This window comes from Lontra canadensis, unplaced genomic scaffold (assembly GCF_010015895.1).
Source record: "Lontra canadensis isolate GAN:19392208 unplaced genomic scaffold, GSC_riverotter_1.0 scaffold72, whole genome shotgun sequence".
Taxonomy (NCBI): Eukaryota; Metazoa; Chordata; class Mammalia; order Carnivora; family Mustelidae; genus Lontra; species Lontra canadensis.
The window spans coordinates 7,685,402-7,704,763 of record NW_022631066.1 but is presented as its reverse complement, the minus strand read 5'-3'; the positions used below and the strand labels follow the sequence as shown (position 1 = coordinate 7,704,763).

The following is a 19,362-nucleotide window of genomic DNA, read 5'->3' as shown; positions in this document are numbered from 1 at the left end:
CTTGAGTTAAATGTAATTGACTAATATTACCATTCACAAGAATTTATATCCCGGCCTCCTCAATACCCTATATGTGTAGCATACCCACAAATGTTTACTGACTGCCTCCCCCTGACCAGGGATGCTGATTCCTGAGGGTTCTCTGTACTTCTCAACAAGATACTAACAGACTGACAACCTTAGGTATAGACTGAGTAGGTGTGTGTGTGTGTATAAGGTCAGTAAGACCTCAGTGGTTGAATGTCATTAAGAGATGAGTAATACCAAGAGTGGAAGATAGGGAAAAAGTAATCTGAAAGATTCTGAGCATACAGGTAGAAGAGAATAAACACAAAAATACATTTCCAAGTTAAAAATGTTAGAATGTACAAACTTAAATATAATAATATAATTAATAAAATTAAAAAGATTTTGTATGGATAACATCACTTAAAAGAGCCAAACTACTAAAAGGAGGCTGTTGGATTTGATTCTCATTATGATCTAAAAACCACAACAGCATTTAGCTAATGAGAAAGGATATCAGGATATTTTTGAAATTCTATATGAGGATAGTTTTAAGATTTGTTATCTAACATTGCATCATTTTTGTCCTTGAAGTAATTTCAATAAAAATCAAATAAGTGTTCATGAATAGAACTACCCTGATTTCTATAAAATTCCTATAAAATACCATATTATGTACATGGTGGAAATAAGAAGATGCAAAATCACAATAATCAAGAAAAATGTCATTTTTTTTTTACAAATCAATAATAAAAGTATTAAAATTTTTTCACAAATGACTTTTCTTGAAAGAAAAATGTTTTCAATGTCAGGAAATAGAATTCATGAACACTTAATGGGAGGAAGGAAATTCACATAACATACCCACTGGGAAATCGATTTTGGAGTTGATGCTATTGTGGGGCCACCAGGCCCCAAAGAATCCTCCCATCTCAAGGGAAAAACTGTGTGGTGACCATTGTACAATGACCCCAGTAACATTAGTTTGCTGGAAAAAGTTTACAGAATTTCAAGGGAAAACCTTATCTATTCAGACATACAAACTTGATTTTAATGAGTCTAGGAGTTTGGCTGAGAAATAAATATTTGGAAAAGTCTGAGTAATGAATGCTGGGGATAAAAGCACTAAAAACCTCAGGGTCAGATCTTGTGTTCATGCAGCCATTCAGAGTCACTGGATTCAGTCAAAAGGCCTGGGCTTGGGTCCGGGGCTTACCACTTACAAACCATGTGACCTTGGACAAATTCCTCAGCTGCTCCAGGCTCCCTTTCCACAAACTTAAAATGATAATAATAATTCTTATCTTTCAGGGTAGGGTTACAAGAGTTAAAATACAATGACACTATGTATGTAAAGCAATTAACAGCACAATGGCACAGAGAAGGCTCTCACAGGAAAACCATCTTCATAGTTGTCCCCATTTTGCATAATAATTAACAAAACACTGAGGGGTCATCTTCAAACAGGACTCTCTCAGGAACAACATGACTTTACAAATTCCAGGCTTGCAGCAGGCCAATCCCTAGAGAGAATTATCCCTACTGAACAAAACGTGGAGTTTGCAAGCAGACAAACTTGACTTTGAAATCCATCTGGTCTAATTACCAGTTAAAAAGTGTTTTTTAAAAAAGACTTAGCTTCTCTTCATTTCCATTATCTTAACTATAACATGAGGACACTATCACCTATTTCAAAGAGTTAGTATAACATTTGAGAAAAGTGCACAAAATACCTAGCCCAAAGCTTGACACCCAGCAAGCCCTTAATATATAATGGTTGGATTAGCACCATATGTATTTTATGTAATATGTACTCATATTGCATATTCATGTATACAGATCCACGTTTGGGCAGGAGATACCACATTTACCTTTCCCTCTTCAGTTCGGATAACCCAGAAGCAGTTGACATCATGTACGTAACCAACCTCAGGACCCGTATAGCTGAAACTTCCATTCATCCCTGAGAGGGACCCTCCACAAACTGCCAAGGGAAAGAAGATGATTTCTGCTTTACAGCAACTCTGCAAAGGAAGAGTCTAGGCAGCTTTAACACTGCTGCTGAAATATTGGAGAAGTCTGAGTGATTAACGCCGGAGACAAATGCCCTGTCATTCTTTCTTCTCCCCGTCCCCCTTCTCCTTGGACACCCTCCTAAGTCCCACCGGTTGTTGAAAGTCCACTTGGTATCTCCTTATAACCACCATAAGCCTCCCCTGCCTCTTTTTGTTCTCCCTGACTCCCATTCTCTCTGTCTCCATGTCTTGGCTCCCACACAGCTTAGTTCCAATCTTTAGTTCTTATCTCCTCTCTGTCATTTTGTGTTAGACTCGTCTCCTCAACCAGAAGATAAACAGATAATATGTGGAGATAGTATTTTATGCTTATGTCTTCACAGCATCTACCAGCGTCCTCAACACATAGTATAGTCTCAAAAAATGTGCTGATTCCGAATTAAGAGTTATACGAGGGGGCTGGAGTAGTCAGAAGAGGCTTGATGAAGGAGATTGAGGCTTGAAGATGAAGTACTCCTGAGGGACAGATACATTCGGATGTGAGGCAAAGGAGATTTAGAGATGTCTGAGGAGAAAAATATCCCAAATAAAGGAACACAGCAAGGTAGTACATGGGATCAGGTGATAAGAAAAGACGTCTGGCTTGGAAAGGGAATATTATTAGGGAACTAGTGAAAAACAAGGTTAATTGGATGGGGTAAGTCCTGGTTATAGAGAATAATTGAAAAACAGTCCCAATCTTTATTTAACTGGTGGGCAATGGGGAATGACTGTGTTTTCTAGAGCAGGAGACTGACATGATTAAGTGCAATGTTATAGGGAAATGAAACGCCTGCTGTAGAGAAAACTCTCCCTAAAGAACTATACTACCTTAGCACATTTTGTTTTCAGGACAGACATAATAAAAATGGCAAATACTAATTTAATTCTTCCTTTGAAGGAAGGTTCTTCTGGCTACAACTGAGATAAATATTTACCTTGTAAATTCTAGACTACCGCAGCAAGGGAAGGCTTAGTTGTAAGCACTTGAACCACATGACAAGAAAGTAGAAGAATCTGAAGTGGGACTCATTAAGGGATGATCCTTCCATGCTGTGAGCATCTGTGAGTAAAGGAATGCTGAGTGTACCTTGCTGGGGAATCTGACAGAGGAGTCCAGTCCAGGAACGTGTGCATTCACAGCTGAAAGCATTAACGCCATCCACACAAGTTCCCCCATTCAAACAGGGGTTGCTCAGACACTCGTTTATATTTTCCGTACAGTTGATGCCAGCCCAACCTGATTCACACTTACAAAGATAACTGGAGACTGTTTCCTAAGGAAAGAAAAACATAGCGCCATAAAACAAATGAATAGACAATAAACATGAATCAACTCAAATAACAAAGAAAATTAGTGTTAAATGATGTTCGTAGCAGGTGTTGAGGCATGAACATCTGGTAGCCTAACTTGCAATTCATTGAAATGGTAATTGCTAAGAAAGGAAGAATAAAGGACTCACAATGCACTGTCCATTTAAACAGGGGTGGTTCTGGCAAATGTTACTGAGTTGCACACATCCATTTGGCCCATAACCATTTCCGGTATACCCCGGGAGACAAGTGCAGAGAGGTAAGGAACCTGTTTAGGAGTCAAAATGGAAGGATAAATACAGAGCTCCTTGATTCAAACCCAGTAATAAAACTCAGGCTCTGTTGTCTAGATAAGAAAATGCCCAAGTCAAGTCTGCCTATCTCTTGAGGCAGAAACACCAGGCATGAAGAGAAAAATAATAGAATCTTTTTCTAATTTTTATCTTAAAAAATAAGAAAGGCATTATGCATTTCCAATACTTTATATACAAATTGACACTGGTACTGTCAGTCCATTTGTCAGAGTTCTGAGTTGTGGACAAGTGTGAGGTACACCAAGGGAAAGGGGAGTTTCTCATGGAGGGGTTGACAGCAGAAAAGGGTATTCTCATGAAGACGGTATCTGTTGCAAACACTGTAACCGATATTGACTATAATTTGGTACTATTTTAATCCCCATTTATAGGTGAGGATAAAGCACAGAAAGATTAAATGCCTTGACAAAGGACACGCAGTTAGAATATGGTGGAACCAAGGAGAAAATCAAAATACAAGCAGTATTTTTCTAGAATCCATGCTCCTAACTACTTTGGTATGCTGTTAATTATTTAAAAAACATTTTAATAGTCACAGTACATACATACATACATATATATGTGTATATATATATATAAATTATCTCTATATATTATACATATATACACGTATGTATTTTTACATATGTGTATAGATATATTACATCAGTAAAAATAAAAGTGGCATTTGGAAATAGCAAGAGATACGATATGTTATTCAATAAATGAAGTTGGAGCCATGCATTTGAGCAAAAATTTCAAGCAATATTTGATGCCAAAAGATCAAAGATCTTAATGTTAAAAATAAATGAAAGTACAAAAAGAGCAAGCAGTTGAGTTCTATAGGAAAGGCCTAATTCCAAGAGGAGAAAATCCTATAAGAAAAGATTTATCTTTTTGACTACATAGAAATTTTAAACTTCTAAGTAGAAAATACCACCACAAAACTAAAATAAAAACAATGTGCCAGGGGAAATACATGTAAAACATTACACAGGTAATGAGATAATATCCTTAAAACATAGTGAAATTTTATAAAACAATGAGAAAGCAGATGAACAAAGGACATGAACAAATAGAAAAAATAATAAAGCCAATAAATATGTAAAAAGTATTAATTACTGAGGTGTCTGGGTGGCTCAGGCAGTTAAGCATCGGCCTTCAGCTCAGGTCATGATCCCAGCATCCTGGGATCCAGCCCCACCCACACTGGGCTCTCTGCTCAGTGGGGAGTCTACTCCTCCCTCTCCCTCTGCCTCTCTCCCTTTGTCTGTTGTGCTCTCTCTCTCTGTCAAATAAATAAAATCCTTAAAAATAAAATAAAGTATTAACTATTAGTGTTCAAAAATGAATTTTGATATGGTCAAAATTAAAATAATGGGAAGGCAATTTTTGCCTATAAAATTGACCAAAATGAAAAATAACAATAGTATCCATTATTGTGAAGGGTGGGATACATGTATACTTTCATGCACTGTTGGTTAGTATAAATTGATACATTTCTGGGAGAAAATTTAGCAATACATATTTTTTAAATTATAGGAGGTGAAATTTCTCTTACACAGCATTGCAGACACTGTTGGCTATCGCCCTAAATCTAGTTTTCCATTCTTTAGTAGTGAATTGTTTATTTTAACTGGGGGCACAAGCACCTGAAATAAACTACATTTCCCAGCCTCCCTTGCAGACAAGGTTAGCAACAGGTCTCAATCCTGGCCAATGGCATAGAAAAGAAAGCGTTTTTAAAGGGAGTTGACAGGTGGTCCTTCCTCCTTTTCTCCTTGCCATTTTCTCAAATACAGTTATAAAATAATTAGCTTGCTCAGTTATCTTGGTAAATAACTGCTGGGTTAGGCCATACCAGAGAAGACTATAGTCTATCACATAAAAAAATCCAATGTACAGTTTTAAAACAAGGCTTACTTTTTGGTTTGAAAATCAAAATAGGAATTTTGAAGGTAGGGGATTTTGTTTTTAAAATGTTGATTTGTTTTAGAGGGTCCTATTAAGATACCCCAAACCAGAGGGAGAATCATCACCGAGAACCGAGGAGCATGACGCGTCTGGGTGGCAGCCTCCATTATTGATGGAGCAGATGTCAATGGGTGTGCACACTCTTCCATCACCTTGATACCCTGATGACAGCAAAAGCAGGGCATAACACACAACATTAAGAATATTGAAGAATCCCAATCTGAGAACAAAGGATCATGAACCAGGACAACCAGAGATCTTCTATCATCAGAACAAAAAAGCTAAATACGAAGCCACGTACACATGGGAAACAACAAACCTTTACAAATTGTGAAACAGCCTGTGGAGATAATGCAGAATACATCACACATGTACACCATAAACAAATTTCTATCATTAAGAGGAAAGGACAAATAAGAATTGGGAACCTGATTGCAGAAACAATGTTCTGGGTTGTTTCTCCTGACTAAAATAAAAAATAAAAATAAAAAGATCCATGAATCTACTGGTAGACTTAGAAAGGGCTGATACTAAGCAATTTGACATTTTCTAATTGCAGTGACTTTAATGATCTGAAAGTTAAATTATCGTAGAAGTCCTAAGTACTATTGTTTCACATTAATAAAACATACAGGGTTTCAATATATCCCTTAGAACTCCCCGAACTTCTTGGGTAGTCACTCGCTCAGTTTAGATCACAGGATAGCTGTAATGACTTCTTTCCAGAAGAGAAAGGAAAATAACACGTATCATATCCTTACTGGTCAACCTGTTATTTAGCGAACTTTGTATGTAAAACATCTCATGACTTCACTGTATCGATAAATTATTTGTGGGAACAATGGGGCTGCAGGTCTGTGATCCTCAGAGAAAATGTTTCAAATTCTGCATTATCTCCACAGGCTGTTTCACAATTTGTAAAAGTTTGTTGTTTCCCAGTGATATTAAAAAAAATTTTATTGCTTTTCATAATATAGCTTGAACTAACATGCCCTGAATCCATATGTTAAATAAAACTTTCCGCACTACTCAGTATATCTCCTTAGACAGAGTCATATTTAAAATGGAGCATAAGCGGGGCACACGGGTGGCTCAGTCAGTTAAGCGCCCGACTCTTGGTTTCGGCTCAGGCTAAGATCTCAGGGTTGTGAGACTGAGACCCACATTGTGTTTAGCACTGGGTGTGGAGCCTGCTGAAGAGTCTCTCTGTCCCTCTTCCTCTACCCCTCACTCCTCCTCCCTCCTTCTTTCTCTCTCCCTCTCTAAAAAATATATATAAAATAATAAAATAAAATAATAAAATAAAAAATATGGAGCATAAGACCCTGTTCCCAAATGTATGTTTTGCCTCTAATGGTGTAGCACCTGGTGGACAGGCTTGACAGTGGTAAGACCCCAATGTATTCACACAGGTGACAGGTGGAACCACAGAACAGCCGCCATTATTGATCTCACATTCATTGATATCTTGGCAACTGTATCCATTTCCTTGCCAGCCTAGAAAGATTAGAAGATTTGCAAAGTTAGCTCTATAGACAAGTTATCAACAAAGAAATGCAAATCGTCAAAGATACACAAAGACCTGCTTTGCTTGAAGAAACTACAGATTAAAATGAGGTAGGCTCTACCTCTCAGGTTGGCAAAAATGGTTTCACATTCTTAAAAACAAATTCTGGCAAAGAGGTGGGCAAATGAGGTAGTCTTAGATGCTTTTAGTCAGAAGTTAAATTAATAAAATCTGTTTGGAAATAGATCTAGAGGTATTCATTAAAATTTAAAAAATATATACCTTTGGCTAACAATTCCCCTTCTTAAAACTTTTCTGCAGTGATAAAACTGCCAGTATCTATAGATGTAGGTAAGCAGATGCCTGTGGCAGAGTTGTTTAATGGGGGGGGGGGCCCTCAATGATCACTAGCGGCATAGCTGAATTTATTGTGACTCATCTGTACCACCGAATACAAAAAGCTACTTTTAATGACACACACATATTAAAAAATTTTCCCAAATACACTTACTAACACATAATAATAACTATATAATAATAATAACTAATAATATAAACTTTTAGAATAATATGCAGAGTCTGACCCCAATTTGGGGAAATAATTTTTTTAAACCTGCCTATGTGTCTATGTGTTTGTATGAGAGAAGGAAAAGGAAGAAGAGGAGAGAGAACAACTGTTAACAGTATTCTCGTTGGGAGGACAAGATTGAAGGTGAAGAAAGAATGTCCTTTTTTTTTTCTCTAGATATTTCTGTTTAAATCAACTGTTACAGTGAGTATTATTACTCTTATACTTCAAATGACTAAAATTATAGAGTGTTTAAAACCTTCTATATTTTAAAAAATATTTCTTTTCTTTCATCTAAGTGGAGTCCCCTTCTAAAAATCTGCTTGTGGGGTGCCTGGGTGGCTCAGTCGTTAAGCTTCTGCCTTCAGCTCAGGTCATGAACCCAGGGCCCAGGGATCAAGCCCGCATCAGGCTCCCTGCTCAGTGGGAAGCCTGCTTCTCCCTCTCCCACTCCCCCTGCTTGTATTCTCTCTCTCACTATCTCTGTCAAATAAATAAATTTAAAATAATAATAATAATAAAAAATAAAAAATAAATAAAAATCTACTTGTGAAAAGTATCGTATTTACAGGTGAAGAATGCACAGAAGAGAGTTGGAAGGAAACATGCCCCAATGTCAAAGGTGGTCCTCTGAGTGATAAGACTACGGGCATTTCTCTGTCATTTTATTTTCAGATTTTTATACTTTCTTTATATTTTATAAGCAGCATGTATTATTTTGACATGCAGGAAAAAAATAACATGATTAATAGGAAAACACAAAGCTTTGTTTCTCTTTTTTTTCCTCCAACGATTAGTAAAAGAATCCTATAGTTCTTATAATTTATTTTTCTGATTTCTAGTTTTTAAAGACTGTCACTGGCAAATTACTTTCAAGAATGTGGTTATTTGCAAATTTTATTTGCCCCTGAGAACTGAGAGGGGAAAAAAGTCTTTACATGTTTTTTCAATTTCTTCCTCATTATACAAGATCTAAGCAGGTAACACAAAGAAAGTCACTAAACCAAAAGTCACTAGATGAAGCAACAAGTGTGTGGGTTCCTTGATGAGAAAGATCAATGAAGAATTCAGCAGCCCTGCTCAGATCCACAGTCAGGCCGACCTAGGTTTGACTCCTGACTGCTTATAAGCTATGTGATCTTGGACAAGTTATTTACCTTCTCCAATCCTCATGGTCTCTTCTATTTTAAAGTGGGAATAAAACTAATTCCTAATATTTCTTGATTTTATCATAGTTGCAAGAATTAAAAATTGCCTGGCACAGTGTCTCAATGAAGTTTCCATAAAATAATTATATTCTTATATGCTCCACCTTCTGACAACACACAAACAGTGCCACGGGGCCTTGTAGACTCTCTGAGGTCTGGTGAATTGCTCACCAGTGCACCCGGCACAGTGCTTTGCTCACACTGCGTGCTCTACAGATACGCATTGATTGGATAATGACAATCTCCTACAGTGAGACACGAAGCATAGACTCAAACCCAGGCAGCCTCAGAGCCCAGAGTCTACATTTTCAGTGACTCCACACGTGACCTGACCGGGAGATTCAGTCTCTGTGGGTCTGAGATGAAACCAGACATCCTTATTTATAGCAAGACCATAGGGTCTCCCAGTGACACACACCGGTGAGGACTATTGGACTCTAGCAGTGACACTAAGAGGTGAAGTCATCTGCCCAAGTTTGCAAACATCTGGCTAGTAAGGGAGGTGGGGTAGAACAGGTCCCAGTCAGCTGCCACCACAGCAAGCAGGTGCTTGACCCAGCCCCCCGCATTTGGCTTGGGTCCTCTGATTTCTATGGCTGAATTATTACCACAGAAAGATGGGCCCACGGTGGGAGTTAGTGAAACAGGACATGTTTCCTGAGAATGGTTTTCTTAGCTTTCAGCAGTGGAAGACAAGTTGTTCTGGCACCTTGCCTGGCAGGGTGTGGACAAGCCCCCATACCTGTCGGGCAGGCCCCGCAGTAGAAGGAGCCTGGTGTGTTGAAGCACGGTGCGAGGGCTGAGCACGGCCCCTGTGGGAGGCTGCACTCGTCTATGTCCAGCACACAGGCCAAGCTGTTCAGCAGGGACGTCCACCCTGCATCGCAAATGCAGCTGTATTTGGGCTGGCAGAATGACAAGTCAAGGCAATCAAGAAAATGAGCACGGAAATCCTTTGAAAATCTCACCAAGGCCCCAACTGTTGATCCTCTAGCATTTGTTTCCATAACTGATGGAGTGCCTTCTCTTTTTCTTCCCGTATGATTAAGCATTTAGACCCAACCATGCAAAAAGAGAAACATCTTTACTTCAGAGTAAGGAAAACCTATAATTTGCCCCAAAGATTCCAGGGAAAGTGCAACCACAATCAAGAACTGTAAGTCAATATAATTAAAGTCAATGCACTCAGCCTGCTGTGTTTTTAGAGGGGAAAAACACCCATGGAGGCACAGACCTTGGAAAATCCATTCTGTTTGTTTCCTTTTTGAAAGTCTCTCCTTCCCTTCCCACCCACTCCCTCCTCCCACCATCACTGGAAGGGAACCATTTTCCATCACATGGGTAGAAAAAAAAAAATCAAACCAGAACTAAAAATAAAGACCCAAAGGTCTCATACAAGGCCAAGCGGGCCAGGGCTGGGCGATCTTAAAGGTCAGAGTCAAGGTTGCCAGGAAGATGGACCAGATCCAGAGCACAGGGAGGTGGCTCGGGGTCTGCAGGGCCAGAAACAATCCAGACGCCTTAGAAGGGCATGTTGCCGGCAAGAGTGGACCTTTGGTGTTCCCATGTCTCGTCACTGTTACAACTCACAAGGCCACAAGGTCACGTCTCATGGACAGATTTATGAATAAATTACTACCATAATAAAAATGGTAGTAATTACTATAATGCTATCACCTCTGGGCCCAGTTTTCTGTTTATTTATGGACAACTCTCATCTCTTTCCTCACCTGTGCCCCACTTTAGAGCAGGAAGTTGACTTTCTCTTTGCAGCTTTGCCAGAGCTGGGCTCATACACAGACATGCGGGAGGAGGAACGAATAAACATGACTCCCTCTGAGGAGTCCCACCTTCTGGGAGGGACTCACCTGGCCAACCTGTACACGGATTCGGTCCTCACAGATGCCGTGGCCGCAGAGCTCCTTGGAGCCCCCTTCACAGTCATCGTATTTGGACGCACATTGGGGGCCGTGTGTCTCAGGTGAGCAGAGACAGCTGTTGGTTACGCAAGAGCATAAGGTCAGGGCAAGTGCCTGTTTCTTAGCATCAGTTAAGAAAATAATAATTCCAACTGTATGTCAATGATGTTCATGTGGAATCATAAATCAGAAAACCAGATTTATTGGCAGCAGTCTTGGAAGAAAATTGCTCAAGCAGTGGACTGAGTAAATGTGTTACCTCTCAAATGCAGTCTGAGAGGGGCACAGCTTACTATCTGGGCACAACTACCACCATAAATTCTTCTGGTATCAGGTCATCAAACAGCACTTTCAAAGGTCAGACATCCATAAACTAAAGGGGATGGAGTTCATTTGGGATGGTAACAGGAGAGATCAAGTGCATTCATCGTCCCTCTGAATGGGCCCACCGGTAAGCACCGGTGACCTTGACTGAGCTGGCACATTCCCAAATGTTCCCTGGAATTGTATAACCCATAGGCAATGGTATAGCCACATCTCAGGAAATATGATAATTATTATCATATTACAAAGGGCACTACTTCTATCCATAAGAGATGCAGTTAACGTAGTAACATTTCTTTCATAGCCACATTTTCACTGACAAATGCCATTTTACATAATACCCAAGCTCGTGGTGAGTATTTTGTTATGAGAAAATTTCAGTTCCATAATAACCATATGAGCAAAGTTGTTTTAAACTATTGCAATCCTTAGAACTGCTGAGTTAGTATTCTATTTGTGCTGCAGCTTCCGAGGGGATGGGGAAGGTATGAGAATAGCAAACTGGGGCAGGGAAGGAGGTGGAGGGGTCACAGAGCCTAAGCTTGTTCATTTTCACATGTTTGAGCACTTCTGCTGGAGGGGAGAGCCAGTCCCAGAGGTCACCACTTGCCTGCCTTGAGCTGCACTAGCCCTCACAGAAGCATCTGTCCACCGGGATCAAGGGTCAGAGACAGGAACAAGGAGGATCTGCATGGCTAGGAGCTACTTTCTGAGTGTCGTGGAAAGAAAGGGCCCATTCTATAAGGTAAAGGAGCTCAGCTCATGTCAGAAGAGGACTATCTCCCATGATAGCATGGGAGAAGAATCTGGCTTGTTTGAGAAGGAGCAAGAGCCATGATCCAGGCATGGAGCTGGGTGTACCCACAGAGGGCCCCGGAAACAACCGCCAGGGTGGCACCTTTCTGTGGGTTCTAAGGAAGAAGAGATCACTGAGTGTGGCCAGAGATGTAGGAAGACTAAGTGAGTATCATTCAGGCACTTACACGTAGAGCTGCCAGACATGGCAAATGAAGACACAAGATACCCAGTTACACTGGAATTTCAGATAAACAAATACTTTTTTGGTTTAATTATGTCCTGGTGCAATTTTTAACACCAGTATATAATTGTGTAAAATCTGTTTGTTCATAAATTACATACATGATCATTCTAAGGTTGCCTTTCTCATGAAGACAAGGTCATAGACTAATGGCAATAGATGATTAAACTTTAAAAAAATTTTCAATTATTCATTCCCTACCCATAATTATTTATCTTCTTCTCATCTCTCTCTTTCCATACTTTCCCTCTCATACCCTTGTCCCTTTCCTCTTTACTCTCCCATCCTGATGCAGAATATTCTTTTAGGATATTTCATTAAACTCTTGGAGACTATAGAACTCTATACTGTTTCATATACATATTTGAGCATTTGACCCAGGTGGCTTCCTTGCAACAAGTATATCTTTTTTCTACCACTTCCCCCACGAAAAAGAATTTTTTCGAATCTTTAAGCCAACTTCACTAGGTTTCTGAACCTATAAAAGGGATCTGAGTATTCAAGACCCAATGGGACAAGACTTCCTGGGTTTAAATCCTGATATTACCTAGTAACTGTTCACCTTAGACAATGTAATAACTCCCTCTGCCTCCATTTCTGTAAAATAATAGTGCCAATCCATGAGCACTATTTTCACCTTGGGGTCTTAAGACGTTTTCCAGTAGGAAATGCTCAGGAAATTGTGTTTAATCTTAGCATTAAGTGCTTTACTTAGTGATTTATCAGAAAAGGACTTGAGATTTGAGAGGAGACTCTGGTTCCTGGACCTGCAGTTAAATCCTATCTAACTCTCTCCTCCTTCTCCCTCTGAGATGAGTGAATTTTCTTCCTACACTTTTCTCCAAAGAACTACAAAGTATACTTCTTTTGTTTAAATGTAGCTTAATGTGAGAAACAGAGGGAGGAAGGCAGCCAAGTATACCACTAGCTTCCTTGCTGTGATCCTCAAAGACAAGTATTAATCCCATTTTACTGGCAAGGCTCACATTACCCAAGGCCACAGGATTAAGAATTGGCAGAAGATGAATTAAAACCTAGGTCTATGTTACTTTTCCACCAATGTTCTTCTACGTCACATCCCCATATTCTGAAAGGTAGTTAGTTGAAGACTTCTCTCTCTCTCTCTCTTTTTAAAATTTATCTCAGTAATCTCTACACCGAATGAGGGGCTCGAGGTCACCACCCTAAGATGAAGAGCCACACGTTCCTCCAACTGAGCCAACCAGGTGCCCTGAAGACTTCTCGGTTTAAAGCATCTTCTTAACCTAACAGTGTTTGCATGCAAAATATATTCTCAAGTCATCTGGATAGGTCCTTTAAAGAAAAAGAGTGATGGATTATATATCTCCCTGCAAAAGTCACCTTTGTAATGATTTCCTATTACTGGTTTAGTTCTGGCAGAACAAAGCTGGGCTTTCCAGTGTTCAAAAACACTGCAAGTGCATTTGGCAATTGAAAAGAGGTCAAATACACTTTCGCAGTCATAATTTAACTTATGTTAGAGTCCATGGTTCAATATTAACATAACTGACTAACTGAAACAGGTAATAAGCTTAATACCTAACTACCAGTGAGCCAAAACCAGACTATCCTCGTCGCTTAACCTCTGCATGTTTTAAAACCCATCAGTGATGACAGTGGAAAGAAATAAAATAAAATAGGCGAACCCACATTGTGCTCTTGGAGAAAAAAAAACAAACAACAAACTCAATTTTTTTTCCTAGAAAGCCTTCTAGATCTGAGCCCGAAGTATATGATATATGCCATCTATATGGCAAATTTGCATTCCAAGGTCTGTCTTAAATCCAAAGTAAGCAGGAGAACAATATACATCAATTCTTCAGAATAAAGAGGCAACACCAGCATCAGGAAGTGTCAAAATCTTATGTGCTGGCTATGTGAAGCAGTTAGGGACAAGAACTCCAGGCACAGGACTCAGAGGAAACAGACAATGGTCTCCTTGCTCTAGTTTCATTACTCAAAAAAAAAAAAAAAAAAAAAAGTTTTTACCACAAAGTTTCCTATGAAATAGTGCTCCAATTAATTAGTATCTGCAGAGTGCTTTATCTCTCAAAGGTCTTTATTAATTAGGAATTATTAATCCCTTTAAATAAAGACTCCTTTGTCTTCCTAAGTAAATAGGTTCCAAGAGTTAGAGGCTAAAGGAGGCCCCAAACCCAGAGCAAACCCTTTGTTGTGACCACATTTCTGCAGATCCAGATTATTCAACAGTGGCTCATTTTCCTTTAGCAGATGTCCGTAGAAGTTTCCTGAAGGGGTTTCGAGCCTCAGGAAAGCTACTGATTAATGGGCATTTAATCTCACACAATTAATAGAACACAGAGTGTCTAAATGGTCTGTGTTTCGTTACCCTGATTCCACAGGGCAAGCCTGTAGCCTTATTCTCATGTATCTTTTTCTATTTTCTGTTATTCCTCCAAAAAGTCTCCATCAAATGCCTGGATTTGAGTATTTAGTTCATTGGTATCAATTGGAATTCATGGGGTTTCATAAACTATCCTTGTATCAAGAGGAAAAAAAAAAAAAAACCCACAGATTTAAATGTTCCTTCTTAACTGTCCTCTAGCAAATCTATGAAGGACACAGACTAGAAATCAAAACCATTTCCAGAGTCAGCACAATGAGTCCTTGGGGTGTGTGTGTGTGTGTGTGTTTACAGGAAGGTACAAAAGAGAATTCAATATTGCTCATACAAAGTTGAATCTGCCTTTTAGGCAGCTCCTGACAAATAAAAATAAGTTCTCTCTTTCTCTTTCTCTCTCATGATTATACCTGGAAAAAAGAACTCTAATCTCTGACATGCAGCCAAGAGTTACATTAATTTTTTTTTTCTTTTCCATTTTGCAGGACTAAAAGTAATGTGTTGGGGGGCGGGTGGAGAAAAATCAATTTTGGCTGGATCTTTGGGTCCCATCCCACTTGCTGCACATCTTTGTTATTCGGTTGGCCTACAAGACCCCAGAGGACAGTGATGATAAAAGAAGACCAGGAGTGAAATGTAATCTGCAGGATATCCCTCGATATCAGGAAGGCAGGAAAGTGTTGGCGCTAGGAGTCATTTTCCTCCAGTATCTCAGAGCAGCAATTCCCATTGATAAGTGCCCATAAACAGAGATCAGAAGATAATGCTTTCAAGGGAATTAAAGATTAGACCAGCATTTTGAATCTAGCCCAAGCTTGAATGCTCATAAAAGCAGGCAGGGATCAAAATGATGAAGCTTGTGAAAATATCTATCAGAAGTTTGAATGAATTCACTTTGTGATTTGGAGTGAGCAAAACTTTTTAAGATCAGATCAAAAGAATAAAAGGATCAATTATATGAAAAAGAGAAGGATTGTGACTGCTTTCTGAGAAAACAGTGTGTTAACAGATGACAAGGAAATGACAAAATTACTGCACTCAGTTTTGTCGGAAAGAATAGAATAGATATTGTTACAAGGCAATGGAAGAACAAGATAGCAGAGACATGAGTTAGGAAGCAAGTAATTGCTCTCTACTCCAGTGAGATTATATCCCTGTGTGTTGAAAAAAAAATTGTTCATGTTATAACAGAAACAACTTTTTTACTTTTTAATAATCACAGAAAATAGGAGACAAACCAAAAAATGGGGAGAGACCATCCAAAAAATGGGGAAAGACAATGTCTAGAGCGGATTTTTTTTTATGATTTTAAGGAACTATACAAAAGTAGGTTTGATGTTGATCTGCCATAAATTTCCGGACTTGATTTTTTTTTAAGATTTATTTATTTAAGAAAGAGAGAGCAGGAGTGGATGAAGGAGCAAAGGGAGAGAGAGAAGGTCAAGCAGACTCCATGCTGAGCGTGAAGCCTGACAGAGAGGGCCGTCTCATGACCCTGAGATCATGACCTGAGTGAAAACCAAGAGTCGGAGGCTTAACAGACTGAGCCACCCAGGCGCCCCCGACTTGATTATTTTAAAAGCTGATGTGTCAGCCACTATAGCTTTAATTACCAGCACTCTTACAGTTTGATTGCAACACGTAGGTGTTGGGATGCCTAAGTCAGCTTCCTAAGGGAAGGGAAGTTTTCCTGGAGAGGGCGGGGCCTGAGCTGAGCAGGAGGACGTGGGACGCGTCATCTGACCCAGCAAGTCAGGAGGGGACAGGAGCTGCATGATGATTGGAGTAAGGGGCCTCACCGCAAGTTGAGGAAAGGCAGGGAGTGTTAACTATGTGGAGAAAACCTCAGTTTAGCTTCTCATCTTGTTCTGGTTAACATTTCCATAGCGCTTGAGTGAAGCCATCCATACTAAAGCTGTCAGCCCACTTCTCTCATGAGTGGGTGCGGCAGCCGTCTTCTGCTTGAGGCGCTTCCACAGCAGCCCCTTCAGTGCTCTGACTCCCACTAATGCTACAGTCCCATGCCCTCCCTACTTCCTGTGGCGGCCACCGGGGCCTTCTTCCTGGTCCTCAGGGACTCCAGAGAAAGACTTTCTTCATGGGGTAAGAGTTGAGGATGCACAAGCTTTTCTTCCTCTAAACAAATAGCTACATGTCATTAAATAAGAGCCATATATTTCTCCAGGGAGAGCCGATTGCTGGTAATACTGATAATTAATCATGGATGCTCCTAACTACGGGGTGTTTTAGTCCTTCAAAAACTTCAAGAAGGGAAGGAGGAGGAGAAGAAGAAAAGAAAAGAAAAGAAGGTAGGAAGGAAGGAAAGAAAGAAAAAAAGAGGAGAGGAAAGAAAAGAGACACATTACCTGTAACTCCCTGCTGTATTTTCACATGTAGCTCCATTCTGGCAGCCCAGGGGTGTTCCCGAATAAAGCTCACATTCATTCACATCAACTGAGCACAGAGGACCCTGCATTCATGTCAAGAACAAAGTCAGATGCCACAGGTCACAGATGTATCTAGGGCCTATATTCCTATGATATCCTTAAGGATTTATATATGCACGGTAAAGCAGTCTTCACTCAGGCGAGATACGATCACACTAATAGTAACGCTAATATCCAGTTATCCTTCCTCTTGAACTCAGATTTGGCCTACAGGAGCCAAAGAGCTCTTGGTAAAAGCACGACAATCATACAAGAAGAATCCTTCCACTAACTAATCCTCATGTTACTATCAGGCTATGCCTGGGAATAGTCGCTTAATTTTTTTTTCTTTAATGCACATGTCAGGAACATTTTCACCATTAAGAGAAAAGGTCAAGAAAATTTACATGGCTACGTCAAGTTGCATTTAGGATTTTCAGTGCTGAACAACTGAAACAGACACTGGCCTAAATATCACGCCCTTCCATGTAGTTACGCAGTCAAGTGAACCCCTCCTTAAGATAGCTTGGTGTTCAGTGGGTTATGCAGTCATGCGTGGCACTGTTTGGATTTTGGGACACATGGTGTAATTCATCCTGATTCGGGAGACCACAGAATCCTAGAAACTTTGGACGGAGAATTAAATATGTCTGAACTATTCCAGAGGAACCACTGACTCACTGTCATTTTTAACCAAAGACCAAGTGACTTACCTTCCACTGGGAGGGACAGATACAATAAAAGGAATCATGGAGATTGAGGCAGGTCCCTCCATTTTGGCAGGGATTGCTGCTGCACACCTTTCTGTCAACTGTCTGAAACAAAGACAGGCCAGTCAGCAAGACCATCATACTTTCAGAAGGCAGCACAGACAGACATGGTTCAGGGAGGTGCACCTGTGAAACTACATTTTACTCCCAGTCAAGGGCAGGTCCTCCTCCAGACGTTAAGTCACTTACTGAAGTACTTCAAATCAACTCCCTCGTGGAAGAAACAGGGTTTCACATGATCATTCCTACGTATTTTCCTTCACTATGGGATGAGATGCAAGGGGAGAAGATGGTCATGCTATTCTTTGGAAAGCACTGTTCACCTGAGAGATGGATGCTGATGGACAAGAGTGAAGATGTCAGGTTGGGAATAATAATGGACATTCCCGTGGTACTGAGAAAACAAAATGGGAAACTCCAGTTCTTTTGGTGTTCTTCTCTTCGGTACCTCCAGATAAGCATTTGAAATCTGATCATCTTCCTGTGGGTTAAGATGACGGAACTCTTTTCACTCCAAGTGAGTCCCTTTGTTTGAGATGTGGGATTAGATGACAACCTCCACTCCTGTGCTCCCGTGACTGCTTTCAGACCAGAGTCGCGAACAGACCTGCCTTTGTCTACACAACCTAGGGAATCTTACCATATGTCAGCTACTAGTTCCAATCTCATAAGATTCCTAATGCCTTTGGGGGCAGAAAACTTCTTTAGAGAAGACAAGCAATTATGCAAGAAAAGCTATTTTATTAACCTCACCTAATTGTAGTCTGTTTTAAAAATTAAAATAGAGCTAAAAAATAAAATTAAAAAAAAATTTAAAATTAAAAGAGAGGTGAATTATTCATTACATTCTTTCCTTTCTTTTCTTCTCTCTCTCTCTCTCTCTCTTTTTTTTTTTATATCCAATGACTCACAGAGAAAGTCATGTCCCCTTCATTTTACAGATGAAACAGAGTCCGAGGATAGCCAACTAACTGACTAAGCACCATTTATTGCCAAACCCATCTCTCTCCTCCTTTGTCAAAAACACGGTGAACACTCCTGTGGGGGTCTATTTCTGGACTCTGTTTTCTTCTAAGATCCCATCCATCTTTGTGCCCTCGTACCACAAACAGTCCTGTTCATCAGATGACACAATTACAGAAATTGACCACAAACCCATTAGAAAGTTTTCTGGCACACAAAAGCAACATTGTCTGGTGCTTTAAAACTTGAAAGCCTATGGAGACCCAGTAGGAAACGGAATCAGTAAGCAATCAGGAGGAAGATGTTTGGGAACGGACCATGGCTATAGTATCAGAGAGCCCTTGGAATTCATAAAAGATACTTATATCCAAAATCATTAAAAAATTCTTCCTGAGGGATGGGGGGTGGGGGTGTCTGGGGTCATCTGACCATGGCCTCCAGCTTTTGACCTTCGGTAGCAATAATGAAGTACTCTAGGAGACTGGAAGCTACAGTATTGTGCCTTGCTCCAAAGGTATGAAGCCTTGCTCATTCTCATTCATTCAACTACTCCCTAAAAAAGATAAAGGCTGAGGAGCAATTTATTATCAAAGTCAGGAAAAGGCCTACCTAGA

General features: G+C 39.9%; 1 protein-coding gene across 1 annotated transcript in view; it reads right to left on the bottom strand.

Annotated features, from left to right (window-relative positions):
* The window catches only part of CUBN (cubilin), a 256,824-nt gene that overhangs the window by 233,948 nt on the left and 3,514 nt on the right, over window positions 1-19,362 (bottom strand). The window contains exons 5-13 of the mRNA XM_032880903.1: window positions 17,729-17,830; window positions 16,956-17,059; window positions 10,793-10,919; window positions 9,667-9,829; window positions 7,007-7,138; window positions 5,707-5,802; window positions 3,524-3,642; window positions 3,151-3,337; window positions 1,878-1,990 (exon numbers count right to left, since the gene is read on the bottom strand). Of these exons, the coding sequence (XP_032736794.1) occupies window positions 1,878-1,990; window positions 3,151-3,337; window positions 3,524-3,642; window positions 5,707-5,802; window positions 7,007-7,138; window positions 9,667-9,829; window positions 10,793-10,919; window positions 16,956-17,059; window positions 17,729-17,830 (1,143 nt within the window). The remainder of the gene's footprint in view (window positions 1-1,877; window positions 1,991-3,150; window positions 3,338-3,523; window positions 3,643-5,706; window positions 5,803-7,006; window positions 7,139-9,666; window positions 9,830-10,792; window positions 10,920-16,955; window positions 17,060-17,728; window positions 17,831-19,362) is intronic.